This window comes from Brienomyrus brachyistius, chromosome 4 (genome assembly GCF_023856365.1).
Source record: "Brienomyrus brachyistius isolate T26 chromosome 4, BBRACH_0.4, whole genome shotgun sequence".
NCBI classification, from domain to species: domain Eukaryota; kingdom Metazoa; phylum Chordata; class Actinopteri; order Osteoglossiformes; family Mormyridae; genus Brienomyrus; species Brienomyrus brachyistius.
Window position 1 is genome coordinate 24714293 of NC_064536.1, and position 15555 is coordinate 24729847.

At 47.3% G+C, this 15555-nt stretch overlaps 1 protein-coding gene across 1 annotated transcript in view; it reads right to left on the reverse strand.

Annotated features, from left to right (window-relative positions):
* Nucleotides 1-15555, reverse strand: part of LOC125739860 (uncharacterized) — a 409273-nt gene that overhangs the window by 53628 nt on the left and 340090 nt on the right. The window contains exons 14-15 of the mRNA XM_049010379.1: nt 12495-12809; nt 3340-3654 (exon numbers count right to left, since the gene is read on the reverse strand). Coding sequence (XP_048866336.1) covers nt 3340-3654; nt 12495-12809 — 630 coding nt within the window. The remainder of the gene's footprint in view (nt 1-3339; nt 3655-12494; nt 12810-15555) is intronic.

Here is a 15555-nt window from a genome sequence, read left to right on the forward strand (position 1 = left end):
CGAGCCCTGAGGGACACCGGTGGAAAGACAACGTGGAGTAGATGTGGATCCATTCCATGTCACTTGGTATGTTCGGCCTTCTAGGTAGGAAGCCAGCCAGCGCCAGGCCAGGCCACCAATGCCAAGACTCCTAAGGATGGATAGGAGAGTTTTGTGGTTGACCGTGTCAAATGCTGCTGATAGGTCAAGAAGGATGAGGACAGATGACAGTTTGGCTGATCTGGCAGTATGTAGCTTCTCAGTGACTGCTAAGAGGGCAGTCTCTGTAGAGTGAGCTGCTTTAAAGCCAGACTGATTAGGATCCTGGAGGTTGTTCTGAGAGAGATAGAGAGAAAGCTGGTTGTAGACTGTACGTTCGAGGATTTTTGAAAGGAAGGAAAGAAGCGATACTGGTCGGTAGCTGCAAGTGTCTGAGGGATTTAGAGTGGGTTTTTTTAGGATGGGAATGACCCTGGCTATTTTGAATGCTGTTGGTACATGACCGGAGGTTATGGAGCCATTAATGATAGTCGTGATGAAGGGGAGAAGGTCTAGAGAGATTGTCTGAAATAATGCAGAAGGGATTGGATCAAGTGGGCAGGTGGTAGGGTTGGAAGATGAGATGACTTTCATGATCTCATCTGCCGTAAGACCAGAAAACTGGGCCAGTGAGGGGGGAGGGAAATCCTTAGTGTGTAGTGTAGTGGATGAGGGAGAGAATGTCTGACAGATTCTGTCAATCTTCTCGGCAAAGAAGTTGGCAAAATCTTCAGCAGTCAGGAAGGAAGGAGCAGGAGGAGGGGGAGGGTTGAGAAGAGACGAAAAGATGTTATGGAGTTTGCGAGGATCTCGTGAGGATAATTCTAGTTTGTCTTTGTAAAAGGAAGTTTTAACTGCAGTCACGTCCATAGAGAATTTGGATAGCAGAGTATGGTAGGAAGACAGATCTGCATCAAGCTTAGATTTCTTCCACGTTCTCTCTGCTACCCGCAATTCTCTTCGGTTAGTACGTAATGCAGCTGAAAGCCAAGGAGTAGGCCGAGTTTTCCTTGGTTTGGAAGACAGCGGGCAGAGGTTGTCCAAGGATGTGTAAAGTGAGGAGGTGAGAGTATCAGTTGCAGACTCCAGTGCCAAGGAGGAAAAGGAGTCAGGGTCAGGAAGGTGAGACAGGGTGCAGGAAGCAACAGAAGAAGCGGAGACAGAGTGGAGGTTTGGTCGAGTGGGGAGGAAACGTTGAAAACTGGGATTGGGCAAGACGGGTAGGGCAATGGTAAAGGATACAAAGTGGTGATCAGAAATGTGTAGAGGAGTAGAAGAGATGTCAGTAGCCGGAGAGGGCCGGATGAAAACCAGGTCGAGGATGTTACCTCCTTTGTGTGTAGGAGAGGAGCTGTTGGATGTTAGAGAGAAGGAATCGAGAAAAGGGAGGAGACCAGAAGAAGGGAGCTTGTCATGGGGGAGGTTGAAGTCACCAAGGAGAATGAGAGAGGAGCTGTCAGTGGGGAAGAGACTGAGGAGAGTATCAAGCTCCTCTAGAAAGCAGCCTAGGGGGCCAGGAGGGCGGTAGACAACAATGATCCGAATATCAAGTGGAGAGGTAACAGCAACTCCATGGAATTCAAAGGATGAAATGTTGAGATGGGGCAGAGAGAGGGGCGTGTAGCACCAGTTCCGAGTTACTAATAGACCTGTGCCACCGCCCCTGCCAGTCTGGCGAGGAGAGTGAGAGAAAGCATAAGCAGAGGAGAGAGCTGCCGGGGTAGCCAAGTTCTCAGGCGATATCCAGGTCTCCGTCAGAGCCAGAAAGTCAAGAGAGTGGTGTGAAGCAAGGGCGGAAATGAAATCAGCCTTCTTTACAGCAGACTGGCAATTCCAGAGGCCACCCAACACGCTTCGCTGGGACTGGGGTGTTATGGGAGGGTAGACAAGATTACTGAGAGTGCGGCGCCTGGATGTTGGATGAGATATTCTAGGTCTCAAAGATAAGCGTACTGGTATACGTCTAAGGCACATGTCTGTAGTGATGGTGTGAGAGATTGCGAAGTAGAGGATAGGATAGAGTAGGAGAGAAAGGTTTAGAAGCAGTAGTAACAACTAGACCGTTTACCTTTATCCGCCACAGACACTGTGGCGGTGTCCCTTCAATTTAAACTCAGTAAGCCCTGCCCCCTAATTAACATCTTCAGGGAGACCGAAACTACACACAACAACAGTTCAGGGAGACCGAAACTACGCTTGATTGCCAGAAACTACACACAACCACATCTGTACCCAAAGCAGATGGTGGCCCCCAGCAGATCGATGGCGGCCCCTAGCTATACTAGTAAGTCCAGTCTGATGACACAGGGGTCAGTAGTGCTGGCTAGTCAGACCTCTTGTACCACCGACTGTCCTATCAGCGTGACTTTCAGCTGCCCCTCCCCCATGGCCATGTGCACGATGGGTGCAGCTCAGCTGTAGGGGTAGGGCTCTGCTTAATAGAGCTCGCAGTGCCTCCTCTTCCAGTGGCATCACCAGGTGCCCCCATCTTGGGGGACCAGTGATTGGGCCGTGCCACCAGCCGGACCGGTACTTGGGAGGGTTCCAGGGGCCATTACCCACTGTACCGGGGCAGCTTTAGGGGGGTCTTCACTGCGATCGGCCGTGTCCCACGTCATGCTGCTCCCTGCTGAGCTCTGTCACCTTTATCCTCAGGTCTGACACCAGTGTGGTTCAGGTACCAGAGTCACAGATAAGCACAGGAAGGCTACAAAGATGGGGTTTCCTGATGTCTGCCAGTCATACTCACAACAGACACACAACACAATACATGGTAAATACACAGAGCTATTTACACTATTTACACTGATGGCACCAGCCCAACATGCGACCTTGCTGTCCGATGGGCCCCCAATGAAACAACTTGTTTTGATTAAATGTTGTACTTACTATCACTGTATTTGCAAAAATAAAAGTTTAATGAATGATTAACTGATTATAGTATAGAATTAGCCTGCAATATCCTATTTTGCTTTCCTGTTTATTTCGATTTCCATGTATATGCCAATAACAGTAACCGACAGCCCAACTGAGCCTCTTTTACTGTATGTTTATTTGTATATTTATGCTTTTATGAATTTAACATTCACTTAAAACTAAACCAAAGAATGTTACTCCTCATATTAAACCCCATGAAGTAGCACATTAACTCTTATTTCTCCCAGGTGTCATTTAAGGTGTTGTTCAATACTAAAATTTGGTTCATCTTATATATTAAAATATTTTCTCCTGTGTTTGTGTTAATGTCCTTCCTTTAAGTCTGAATGACATGCTACATACTGTGCATCTCACTGGCTACAGTCTGCAGTACAGACATCTTACCCTCAGTGACTGACAGGGAAACCCGTGTTCCCACAACTGAACCTCTGCTGATCTCCACGCCACACCAGTACGAACCAAAGTCCACAGCTGTCAGATTGTTCATGATCACAGTGAAGACTGGCTGGTCAGGATCATCTCTGATTGACACTTCACCCTTCGTCTGTGGAGAGTCACTGCGTACTATGCGAGTACATGAGCTCCAGTCACTCCCTTTGCACCAGTATTTCACATGTTTTTGATATATGTTGTCATAGGAACATGGGATGGTGACAGATCCTCCTCTCTGTACAGTCACCATGTTCAGTGTGGACACACCTGCAGGGACAGTATGAAAATTACCCAGCAGATTAACTCTTACTCCTTCTTACACCATTTATACACATATTCATGAAGTCAGTTGCAGTCTACTGTAGGCTGCAGTACTTTAGTCTGCAGAATATTAAAATTTGTTTTTAAACAATGATCTATTTACTATCACTGTGTTTGCAAAAACAGAACAAGTATATTATTTCTCATATTTAACCCCTTGAAGTAGCACATTTACTGTTATTTGTCGCAGGTCTCATTTATGGTGTCCGTCTTATATATTAAAATATTATTTTCTTTATTTCTGTTAATGTCCTTCCTTTCTGACTGAATGACATGTTACATACTGAGCATCTCACTGGCTACAGTCTGCAGTACAGACATCTTACCCTCAGTGACTGACAGGGAAACCCGTGTTCCCACAACTGAACCTCTGCTGATCTCCACACCACACCAGTAGGAAACAGAATCCACAGGTTTTACATTATTAATGGTCACGGCGAAGACTCGCTGGTCAGGATCATCTCTGATTGACACTTCACCACTTATCTGTGTAGAGTCAGTGCGTACTATGGGAGTACATGAACTCCAGTCACTCCCTTTGCACCAATATTTCACATGTGTTTTATATCTGTCACCATAGGAACACGGGATGGTGACAGATCCTCCTCTCTGTACAGTCACCGTGTTCAGTGTGGACACACCTGCAGGGACAGTATGAAAATTACCCAGCTGATTAACCCTCACTCCCTCTTACACCATTTATACACATATTCATAAAGTCAGTACCCATCTCCTGTAGGTTACAGTACATTACTTCCATTTGTGAATTTGAATATTAGTTTGTTTTGATTAATCACTGTATTTACTATCATTGAGTTTGTAAAGGTTAAGCAGTGTAATAAATTATTAATTTTATCATTTTAACTAAATAAATTATTGTTTTGTTTAAGATTAACCTGCAAAAACCTCCTTTGCTAATGTGCAATTATTTTAATTGAAATGTACATGGGGCGGCATGTTGGTGCAGTGGTTAGCAATGTTGCCTCACACCTCTGGGACCCGGGTTTGAATCTCCGCCTGGGTCACATGTGTGGAGTTTGCATGTTCTCCCCATGTTGTCGTGGGGTTTCCTTCGGGTACTCTGGTTTCCCCCCGCAGTTCAAAAACATGCTAAGGCTAATTGGAGTTACTAAACTGCCCATAGGAGTGTGTGTGTGTGTGTGTGTGAGACTGGTGTTTGAGTGTGCCCTGTGATGGGCTGGCCCCCCATACTGGGTTTTGCTCTCTCTTCCTGTATATATTAAAATATTTTCTCTTCTGTTTGTGTTAATGTCCTTCCTTTCTGTCTGAATGACATGTTACATACTGTGCATCTCACTGGCTACAGTCTGCAGTACAGACATCTTACCCTCAGTGACTGACAGGGAAACCCATGTTCCCACAGCTGAACCTCTGCTGATCTCCACGCCACACCAATACGGACCAAAGTCCACAGCTGTCAGATTGTTCATGATCACAGTGAAGACTCGCTGGTCAGGATCATCTCTGATTGAGACTTCACCCTTCGTCTGTGGAGAGTCAGTGCGTACTATGGGAGTACATGAACTCCAGTCACTCCCTTTGCACCAATATTTCACATTTGTTTTATATCTGTCATCATAGTAACATGGGATGGTGACAGATCCTCCTCTCTGTACAGACACCGTGTTCAGTCTGGACACACCTGCAGGAACAGTATGAAAATTACCACGCTGATTAACTCTCACTCCCTCTTACACCATTTATACACATTAATAAAAAGTCAGTCAGCTGTAGGTTACAGTACTTCATTTCGCAGAATATTATCCTTTTGCGGCACAGATGCCAGACATGGTGATCCCAGTGATAATAAAGAGTCACAGACAGGTACTGATTTTTGCCATATATGCTCACAACACACAGACACTGGCCACTGTGCTGAGGGTCCCAGCTACTCTCACTACACATGGTGGCCCAAACAATGATAATTACAACAATTAACATTAATACTATACCTGACATTAACGTACAGCACAATAACAACATAATACATGGTAAATACACAGAGCTATTTACATCATTCACACTATATACACTGCTGGCACTGGTCCAGCACGCCACTGCGCTGCCCGACAGGAATCCCCAGTGCTACACTGCCGCCCTTCTGAGGAGGACCCAACCTGGTACCCCCCAAAGTCCTGGCAGTGCTCCAGACAGCACTGAGCCCTCTGTGGCCACTGGGCCCCAGGTTCCCCACCGTCCACCTTAGTTCCTGCTGCTGGGAAACTCATCCCAGGTCCTGCTGATGGTTTCTCCAAGTGGGCCAAGGGTTGGTATGGAGCCAGCCGGTCTCAATGTAACATGACAGCCCTGCTTCATATATTCACTTCAGGACCTCCTGGGGGTCCCTCCAGTGGCTGTCCAGCTTGGGCAGCCACCCCTTTTTCCTGATGGGCCAGTACACCCAGAGTCCCCAGGCTGGGAGACCTGTCCCCAGTAGCGGATGTCATAGGCTCACCTCTGTCTGACTCTGGCCATGTCCTGATGTTACCTGGCCAGCTCATGCACGGTCCGCACATGGTCCTGGAGCTGGAGCAGATAATCCAGTTCTGGTGTTTCTGGTAGCTCCGGGCCAGGGGGTGAGGCAAACACCAGCTCTACCTGGGTCCACAGCCTACAGCTGTACATGAGGGAAGCTGGGGCACAGCCAGTGCCAGTGAGTGTCCCAATCATGCTGGTGCTCACCAATGAGGATTGTCTGCTGGGGAGCTGGAATGCGATTCAGACTCTTCAGCAGCCTGTCACTCTGCTGGTGAGTCGGGGGGGTGGGTGGGTGGGGGGGGGGCTGGTGCGGGTGTTCACAATCCCTAGCAGCCAGCTGACCTCACAGAACACCAGCACCTTGAAGTTTCTCCCCTGGATGCCGTACAGCTGCTCTGAAGCCCGAAGCTCCTAGAGCTGTTTTCTGCCATGGTGGTCAGGTCACACTCTGCTCTGGAACCATGTGACCCTCAGCCCACTTTGTGAAGTAGTCCATGACCACAAGAATGTAGTGATTCCCAGCCTCAGTGTGGGGAAAGGGGCCCAGGACATCGACCCCCACATGCTCCCCTAGGTACAGCTGGAGGGCAGACCGGCACTGCCAGCTAGGACCCCTCTGAGCCGCACATGCAGCACAGCAATGCAGGAACATCTGGGCGTCCTGCTGGCAGCCGGCCAGGTGAAGCGCTGCCACAGCTTCCTCAGCATCTTCTTTACGCCGTACTGCCCGGCCCCGACGGCTCCGTGCACTGACCTCAGCATGAGAGAGCACAGGTGTAGCGCCCCCTTCAGGCCTTTTGCTGGGCCCCAGTTAACAATCACTTGACAGGGGCCCTGAGTTCACTATGGTGTCTGTCTGTAGGCTATATGCTCCCTTCAAAACTAACCCAGGGCTAACATGCCCACCCTAAATACTTTCGTCACCTTATTTAACAACTACGCAATATAAAATTATGCAGTTAAATTTAAGAACTTTACTACATAAAGGCTAATATTAAGACAAAACATTCATAAAATATATACAATGTAAACAGTATTTATAATAGTTCGCACTCCTTTATTGTCCACTGAAAAACCTAAAATTGCAGCCTGATCTGGCTGCTCTCAGGAGCCGTAGCAAGTGACTCGTCAGGCACTCGGTCCTTCACCGCCGTGAATCGAATAGCTGTCTCTCTACTCGCAGATGTACTCTGGAATTTAGTAGCTTCAGCAGTAAGCTTGCTGAGAGTGTGGAAGGAAGACATGCAGTCTTATCACTTCTCCCACGTATACCATATCTCCTGGGTTGATCCCAGCCCTTTACGGGGATTCATGGGATTACTCCCATTGGCAGATATTAAATGTCACGATCGGGGTGCAGCAGACGGGCGATCGTGCGGGTAAGGAGCAGGCAGGCAAGCGGGATACGGGAAAACGGGGTTTTAATAAGGATATCCGGGGCAGGGAACACTGGACGGCAACAGACATCAGGAAACATCAATGACGGACAAAGGACTCGGGTAAGACACGGACTGAAATACACAGGACTGAGCAAATAAACTAGATACAGCTGGGTACAATCGGGAGAAAACACGTGGGTAATCAGGGGGCGTGGCACACAGGAGGAGCGGACGAGCCGGGCATGACATAAATGAAAAACTCATTAAATTATATTTAACAAGCAATAAAAAGAATATAAAACACAAATGATGCAGAGCATGTGTCAGCTCAGTACATAAGAAATTTACAAACGAGAGGAAGCCATTCGGCCCATCAAGCTCGTTTGGGGAGAACTTAACTAATACATCAGAGTTGTTAAAATTTTATCCAGGTCTAATTTAAAGGAACCCAGGGTTTTAGCTTGCACTACACTAACAGTAAGACTATTCCATACTCTAACTACACGCTCTGTGAAGAAGTGCTTTCTCAAATCCATTCTAAAATGTTCTCCCGCTAATTTCCACCTATGGATAATACTGAAGTAGATATTTGGTTGAACAGCATCCAGACCTATTAGAATCTTATATACCTGGATCATGTCCCCCCTTAGTCTCCTTTCCTCGAAGCTGAACAGATTCAGCTCAGCTAACCTCTCATCATAAGACATTCCTCTAAGTCCAGGAATCATTCTCGTAGTCCTACGCTGCACCCTTTCTAAGGCAGCAATGTCCTTTTTAAGGTAAGGTGACCAAACCTGCACACAATATTCTAGGTGGGGTCTTACAGTACCAAGGAATTGTATAATTGTAGCATCACCTCCCTTGACTTAAACTCCACACACGTAGAGATGAAACCTAACATCCTATTGGCCTTTTTAATTGTTTCCCCACACTGGTGAGAGTGGGACATGGAGGCATCAACATACACACTGAGGTCTTTCTCATAATCAGCTACCTTTATTTCAGTGGAATCCATAAATTGTCTGTACTTTATATTTCTACTCCCTGCATGGATTACCTTACATTTATCTACGTTAAATTTCAGCTTCCAGGTATCTACCCAGCCACTAATTAATTCAAAATCACGTTGTAACCTCAGTACTACTACTACTGTAGTTCAGTATCTGCTACATCCTCCCCAAAATTATACAAATCAGATTAATCATATACACTTTACCTAAACAAAAGAACCAGACACTGGGTTACACAGGCTCTGGGGCACCAGTAGCTGCTCCCCTGCGCCGTCCAGCGATCAGCTGCAGCTTAACAGCAGGCCCTCGTGTTCCTCAGGGTGCCCCACTGGGTGTGATAGGCCTTGTTCTCTGGACCGGAGGCTGATATCGCCTCCCAACCTAGTCACCCTCCTTCATCCAGCTGCTCCCTCACCCTGGTCAGCATGGGGCTGCTCTGCTGCTCTGTGATGATCTGCTGGCAAATTAAGTCTTGGTGGTGGCCTGGTTCTCCTGCACTGTGAGCTGGTTCAGGGTCAGTGAGACAGAATGTCCAGGTTTCCATGCAGCTTCCCAGGGTGATGTTGGACCTCAAAGTCAAACTCTGCCATTACCTCCAACCAACAGACCAGCTGTCCTTCTGAGTGCCAGAAACTCAGGAGCCACCCAAGCGATTTGTGGTCCTTCTACAACCAGAACCACTGGCCACTGAGGTACAGACGGAAGTTCTTGCCGGCCTAGATAGAAGCTCCCTTCACGGTCCTGCCTGTGATTGCACAGCACCCAGCCCTTCGTTGCTAGTGTCCGTGTCCAGAATGACAAGGAGATGAGGGTCCAGGTACTCTAGCATGGGAACATCGGTGAGCGTCACACAGAGCTGGTTAAAAGCCGCGGCTCAGGCATCTGTCCACGCAAAGCCACTTCCCTTTTCTGTAGACGGTGCATTGTGTTTGCCATGCTGGCGAAGTCCTTACAAAGTGTTGGTAATATGACACTAACCCCAGGAAGCTGTGCAGCTCTGCTACAGTCTGTGCAGGGGGCCAGTCTCACACAGCTGCTGTCTTCTGCGGGTCGGTGGCCACGCCCTCCCTCTGATGATGTGGCCCTGGAAGAGCATCATGCACTGGAGGAGGGAGCACTTCTGGGGGTTCAGCCACAACCCTGCACAGAGGGTCCCTGCAAACACTGTCTTTAAGTTCCACAATGTCTTGGCAAAATCAGAGGCGTGGAGCAGCAGGTCATCAGTGTTGATGACACATTAGGTCCAGGTGAGCTGGGACATTAGCCTCCATTAGCCTCTCGAAGGTGACCAGGCTGTTACAGGGGCTGAATGAAACTGACCAGAAGTGTCACAGCCTGTGACCGATGGTGAACACGGTCTTGGGGTGGTTTACTGGGGACAGTTCGACCTGCCAGTAGCCACTCCGGAGGTCTAAGGAGCTGAACCATGTTGACCCAGTGATGCATGGAAGCACATAGGAGTCCCTCCTTGTCACCTCATTCAATGGTTGATAGTTGACGCAAAATTAACATGACCCATCCTTGTTGGTGACAAGGTCCGTGCCGCTTATGGACTGTGGGAAGGCTTGATGACTCCTGTGTGTCTTTTCTTGGATCTGCTGCTCAGACACTTGTAGTTTCACCAGAAGCAGTTAGTGCAGATGCAGATGGGTAAACAGGGCTGATTGCTGTACTGACACAGTTGCTGCACAGCCTGCACTGTCTATGGAGACGGTCCTGCTGTGGTGCTGCCGTTCAGCACAGTCTGGACTGGAGTTGCAGTCGTGTGGCTGGTGGAGACTTTCCCTCAGGAGCTGTGGGCAGCTCTTTTCCCCCCACTGGGTGGACGGCTCTCCTCCTCTCTTCCCCCATTGCTACCCCTGGCCGCTGCTGGCCACTGCTCTCATACTGGAGGACCCCCACATCTGTACCCAAAGCAGAGGGCTGTCCCCAGCAGATCTATGGTGGCCCCTAGCTATACTAGTAAGTCCAGCCTGATGACACAGGGGTCAGCAGTGCTGGCTAGTCAGACCTCTTGTACCACCGATTGTCCTGTCAGCGTGACTTTCAGCTGCCCCCCCCCCATGGCCATGCGCACGATGGGTGCAGCTCAGCTGTAGGGGTAGGGCTCTGCTTAATAGAGCTCGCAGTGCCTCCTCTTCCAGTGGCATCACCAGGTGCCCCCATCTTGGGGGACCAGTGATTGGGCCGTGCCACCAGCCGGACCGGTACTTGGGAGGGTTCCAGGGGCCATTACCCACTGTACCGGGGCAGCTTTAGGGGGGTCTTCACTGCGATCGGCCGTGTCCCACGTCATGCTGCTCCCTGCTGAGCTCTGTCACCTTTATCCTCAGGTCTGACACCAGTGTGGTTCAGGTACCAGAGTCACAGATAAGCACAGGAAGGCTACAAAGATGGGGTTTCCTGATGTCTGCCAGTCATACTCACAACAGACACACAACACAATACATGGTAAATACACAGAGCTATTTACACTATTTACACTGATGGCACCAGCCCAACATGCGACCTTGCTGTCCGATGGGCCCCCAATGAAACAACTTGTTTTGATTAAATGTTGTACTTACTATCACTGTATTTGCAAAAATAAAAGTTTCATGAATGATTAACTGATTATAGTATAGAATTAGCCTGCAATATCCTGTTTTGCTTTCCTGTTTATTTCGATTTCCATGTGTATGCCAATAACAGTAACCGACAGCCCAACTGAGCCTCTTTTACTGTATGTTGATTTGTATATTTATGCTTTTATGAATTTAACATTCACTTAAAACTAAACCAAAGAATGTTACTTCTCATATTAAACCCCCTGAAGTAGCACATTAACTCTTATTTCTCCCAGGTGTCATTTAAGGTGTTGTTCAATACTAAAATTTGGTTCCTCTTATATATTAAAATATTTTCTCCTGTGTTTGTGTTAATGTCCTTCCTTTCTGTCTGAATGACATGTTACATACTGTGCATCTCATTGGCTACAGTCTGCAGTACAGACATCTTACCCTTAGTGACTGACAGCTGCATCAATGTTCCCACAGCTGAACCTCTGCTGATCTCCACACCACACCAGTATGAACCAGAGTCCACAGCTGTCAGATTGTTCATGATCACAGTGAAGACTGGCTGGTCAGGATCATCTATGATTGACACTTCATCCTTCGTCTGTGGAGAGTCAGTGCGTACTATGGGAGTACATGAACTCCAGTCACTCCCTTTGCACCAGTATTTCACCTGCTGTTGATACATGTTGTCATAGAAACATGGGATGGTGACAGATCCTCCTCTCTGTACAGTCACTGTGTTCACTGTGGACACACCTGCAGGGACAGTATGAAAATTACCCAGCTGATTAACTCTCACTCCCTCTTACACCATTTATACACATATTCATGAAGTCAGTTGCAGTCTACTGTAGGCTGCAGTACTTTACTCTGCAGAATATTAAAATTTGTTTTTAAACAATGATCTATTTACTATCACTGTGTTTGCAAAAACAAAACAGTGTAATGAAAGAATTACTGATTATTCAGAATAAAATTAGCTGCAAAAATCTGCTTTGTGGTATTATTGTCATTTAATTTTCATATATAGATCAAGCATCAGCAACAGAGTCAAACTGATGCTCTTTTACATTATTTTAACATATATTTATACTTTTCAATTGAATTTATGAATTTCTTTAAAATTCACTTGATGCTAAGCCAAAGTATATTATTTCTCATATTTAACCCCTTGAAGTAGCACATTTACTGTTTTTTGTCCCCGGTCTCATTTATGGTGTCCGTCTTATATATTAAAATATTATTTTCTTTGTTTCTGTTAATGTCCTTCCTTTAAGTCTGAATGACATGTTACATACTGAGCATCTCACTGGCTACAGTCTGCAGTACAGACATCTTACCCTCAGTGACTGACAGGGAAACCCGTGTTCCCACAGCTGAACCTCTGCTGATCTCCACACCACACCAGTAGGAACCAGAGTCCACAGCTGTCAGATTGTTCATGGTCACTTTGAAGACTCGCTGGTCAGGATCATCTCTGATTGACACTTCACCACTTATCTGTGTAGAGTCAGTGTGTACTATGGGAGTACATGAACTCCAGAAATTCCCTTTGCACCAGTATTTCTCATATTGTTGATACATGTTGTCATAGAAACATGGGATGGTGACAGATCCTCCTCTGTGTACAGTCACCGTGTTCAGTGTGGACACACCTGCAGGGACAGTATGAAAATTACCCAGCTGATTAACTCTCAGTCCCTCTTACACCATATATACACATATTCATAAAGTCAGTACCCGTCTCCTGTAGGTTACAGTACATTACTTCCATTTGTGAATTTGAATATTAAAGTTTGTTTTGATTAATCGCTGTATTTACTATCATTGAGTTTCTAAAGGTTAAGCAGTGTAATAAATTATTAATTTTATCATTTAAAATAAATTATTGTTTTGTTTAAGATTAACCTGCAAAAACCTCCTTTGCTAATGTGCAATTATTTAAATTTAAATGTATAGGGGGCAGCATGGTGGTGCAGTGGTTAGCAATGTTGCCTCACACCTCTGGGACCCGGGTTCGAGTCTCCGCCTGGGTCACATATGTGTGGAGTTTGCATGTTCTCCCCATGTCGTCGTGGGGTTTCTTCCGGGTACTCCGGTTTCCCTCCGCAGTTCAAAAACATGCTGAAGCTAATTGGAGTTACTGAATTGCCTGTGTGTGTGTGTGTGTGCGCATGTGTGTGCGTGTGTGAGAGAGAGAGACTGGTGTCTGAGTGTTCCCTGTGATGGGCTGGCCCCCCATCCTGGGTTGTTCCCTGCCTCGTGCCTATTGCTTCCAGGATAAGCTCCGGACCCCCCGCAACCCAGTAGGAAAAAGCTATTTGGAAGATGTATGGATGTATAGGTGAAACATGAGTAATAGAGCCAAACTGATCTTCTTTTACAGTGTGTTAATTTACATATGTGTGCTTTTCAATGAAATTGATTAATTTATTTTAAATTCACTTAAAAAAAAATAAAGGATATTTCATAACATATTACTTATCATATTTAACCCCTAAAAGAGCACATTTAAACTGAAATTGTTATTACTCCCTGGTCTCATTTATGATATTGATCAAAACAAAAATTTTGCTCTCTCTTACTGTATATATTAAAATATTTTCTCTTCTGTTTGTGTTAATATCCTTCCTTTCTGTCTGAATGACATGTTACATACTGTGCATCTCATTGGCTACAGTCTGCAGTACAGACATCTTACCCTCAGTGACTGACAGGTAAACCCGTGTTCCCACAGCTGCACCTCCGCTGATCTCCACACCACACCAGTAGGAACCAGAGTCCAAAGTTGTCAGCTTGTTCATGGTCACAGTGAAGACTCGCTGGTCAGGATCATCTATGATTGACACTTCACCACTTAGCTGTGTAGAGTAAGTATGTACTATGGGAGTACATGAACTCCAGTCACTCCCATTGCACCAGTATTTCACATGTGTTTGATACATGTTGTCATAGGAACATGGGATGGTGACAGATCCTCCTCTCTGTACAGTCACCGTGTTCAGTGTGGACACACCTGCAGGGACAGTATGAAAATTACCCAGCTGATTAACTCTCACTCCCTCTTCCAGCATTTATACACATTAATAAAAAGTCAGTCCACTGTAGGTTACAGTATTTCATTTAGCAGAATATTATCATTTTGCAGCACAGATACCAGACATGGTGATCCCAGTGATAATAAAGAGTCACAGAGAGGTACTGATTTTTGCCATATATGCTCACAACACAGACACTGGCCACTGTGCTGAGGGTCCCAGCTACTCCCACTACACATGGTGGCCCAAACAATGATAATCACAACAATTAACATTAATACTATACCTGACATTAACATGTGGCACAATAACAACATAATACATGGTAAATACACAGAGCTTTTTACATTATTCACACTATTTACACTGCTGGCACCGGTCCGGCACGCCACTGCGCTGCCCGACAGGGATCCCCAATTCTACACTGCCCCCCTTCTGGGGGGGACCCAACCTGGTACCCCCCAAAGTCCTGGCAGTGCTCCAGACAGCACTGAGCCCTCTGTGGCCACTGGGCCCCAGGTTCCCCACCGTCCTCCTCAGTTCCTGCTGCTGGGAAACTCATCCCAGGTCCTGCTGATGGTTTCTCCAAGTGGGCCAAGGGTTGGTATGGAGCCAGCTGGTCTCAATGCAACATGACAGTCCTGCTTCATAGATTCACTTCAGGACCTCCTGGGGGTCCCTCCAGTGGCTGTCCAGCTTGAGCAGACACCCCTTTTTCCTGATGGGCCAGTACACCCAGAGTCCCCAGGCTGGGAGACCTGTCCCCAGCAGCGGATGTTATAGGCTCACCTCTGTCTGACTCTGACCATGTCCTGATGTGACCTGGCCAGCTCATGCACGGTCCGCACATGGTCCTGGAGCTGGAGCAGATAATCCAGTCCTGGTGTCTCCGGCAGCTCCGGCCCAGGGGGTGAGGCAAACACCAGCTCTACCTGGGTCCACAGCCTACAGCTATACATGAGGGAAGCAGGGGCACAGCCAGTGCCAGTGAGTGTCCCAATCATGCTGGTGCTCACCAATGAGGATTGTCTGCTGGGGAGCTGGAATGCGATTCAGACTCTTCAGCAGCCTGTCACTCTGCTGGTGAGTCGGGGGGGTGGGTGGGTGGGGGGGGGGGCTGGTGCGGGTCTTCACAATCCCTAGTAGCCAGCTGACCTCACAGAACACCAGAACCTTGAAGCTTCTCCCCTGGATGCTGTACAGCTGCTCTGAAGCCCGAAGCTCCTACAGCTGTTTTCTGCCATGGTGGTCAGGTCACACTCTGCTCAGGAACCATGTGACCCTCAGCCCACTTTGTGAAGTAGTCCATGACCACAAGAATGTAGTGATTCCCGGCCTCAGCGTGGGGAAAGGGGCCCAGGAC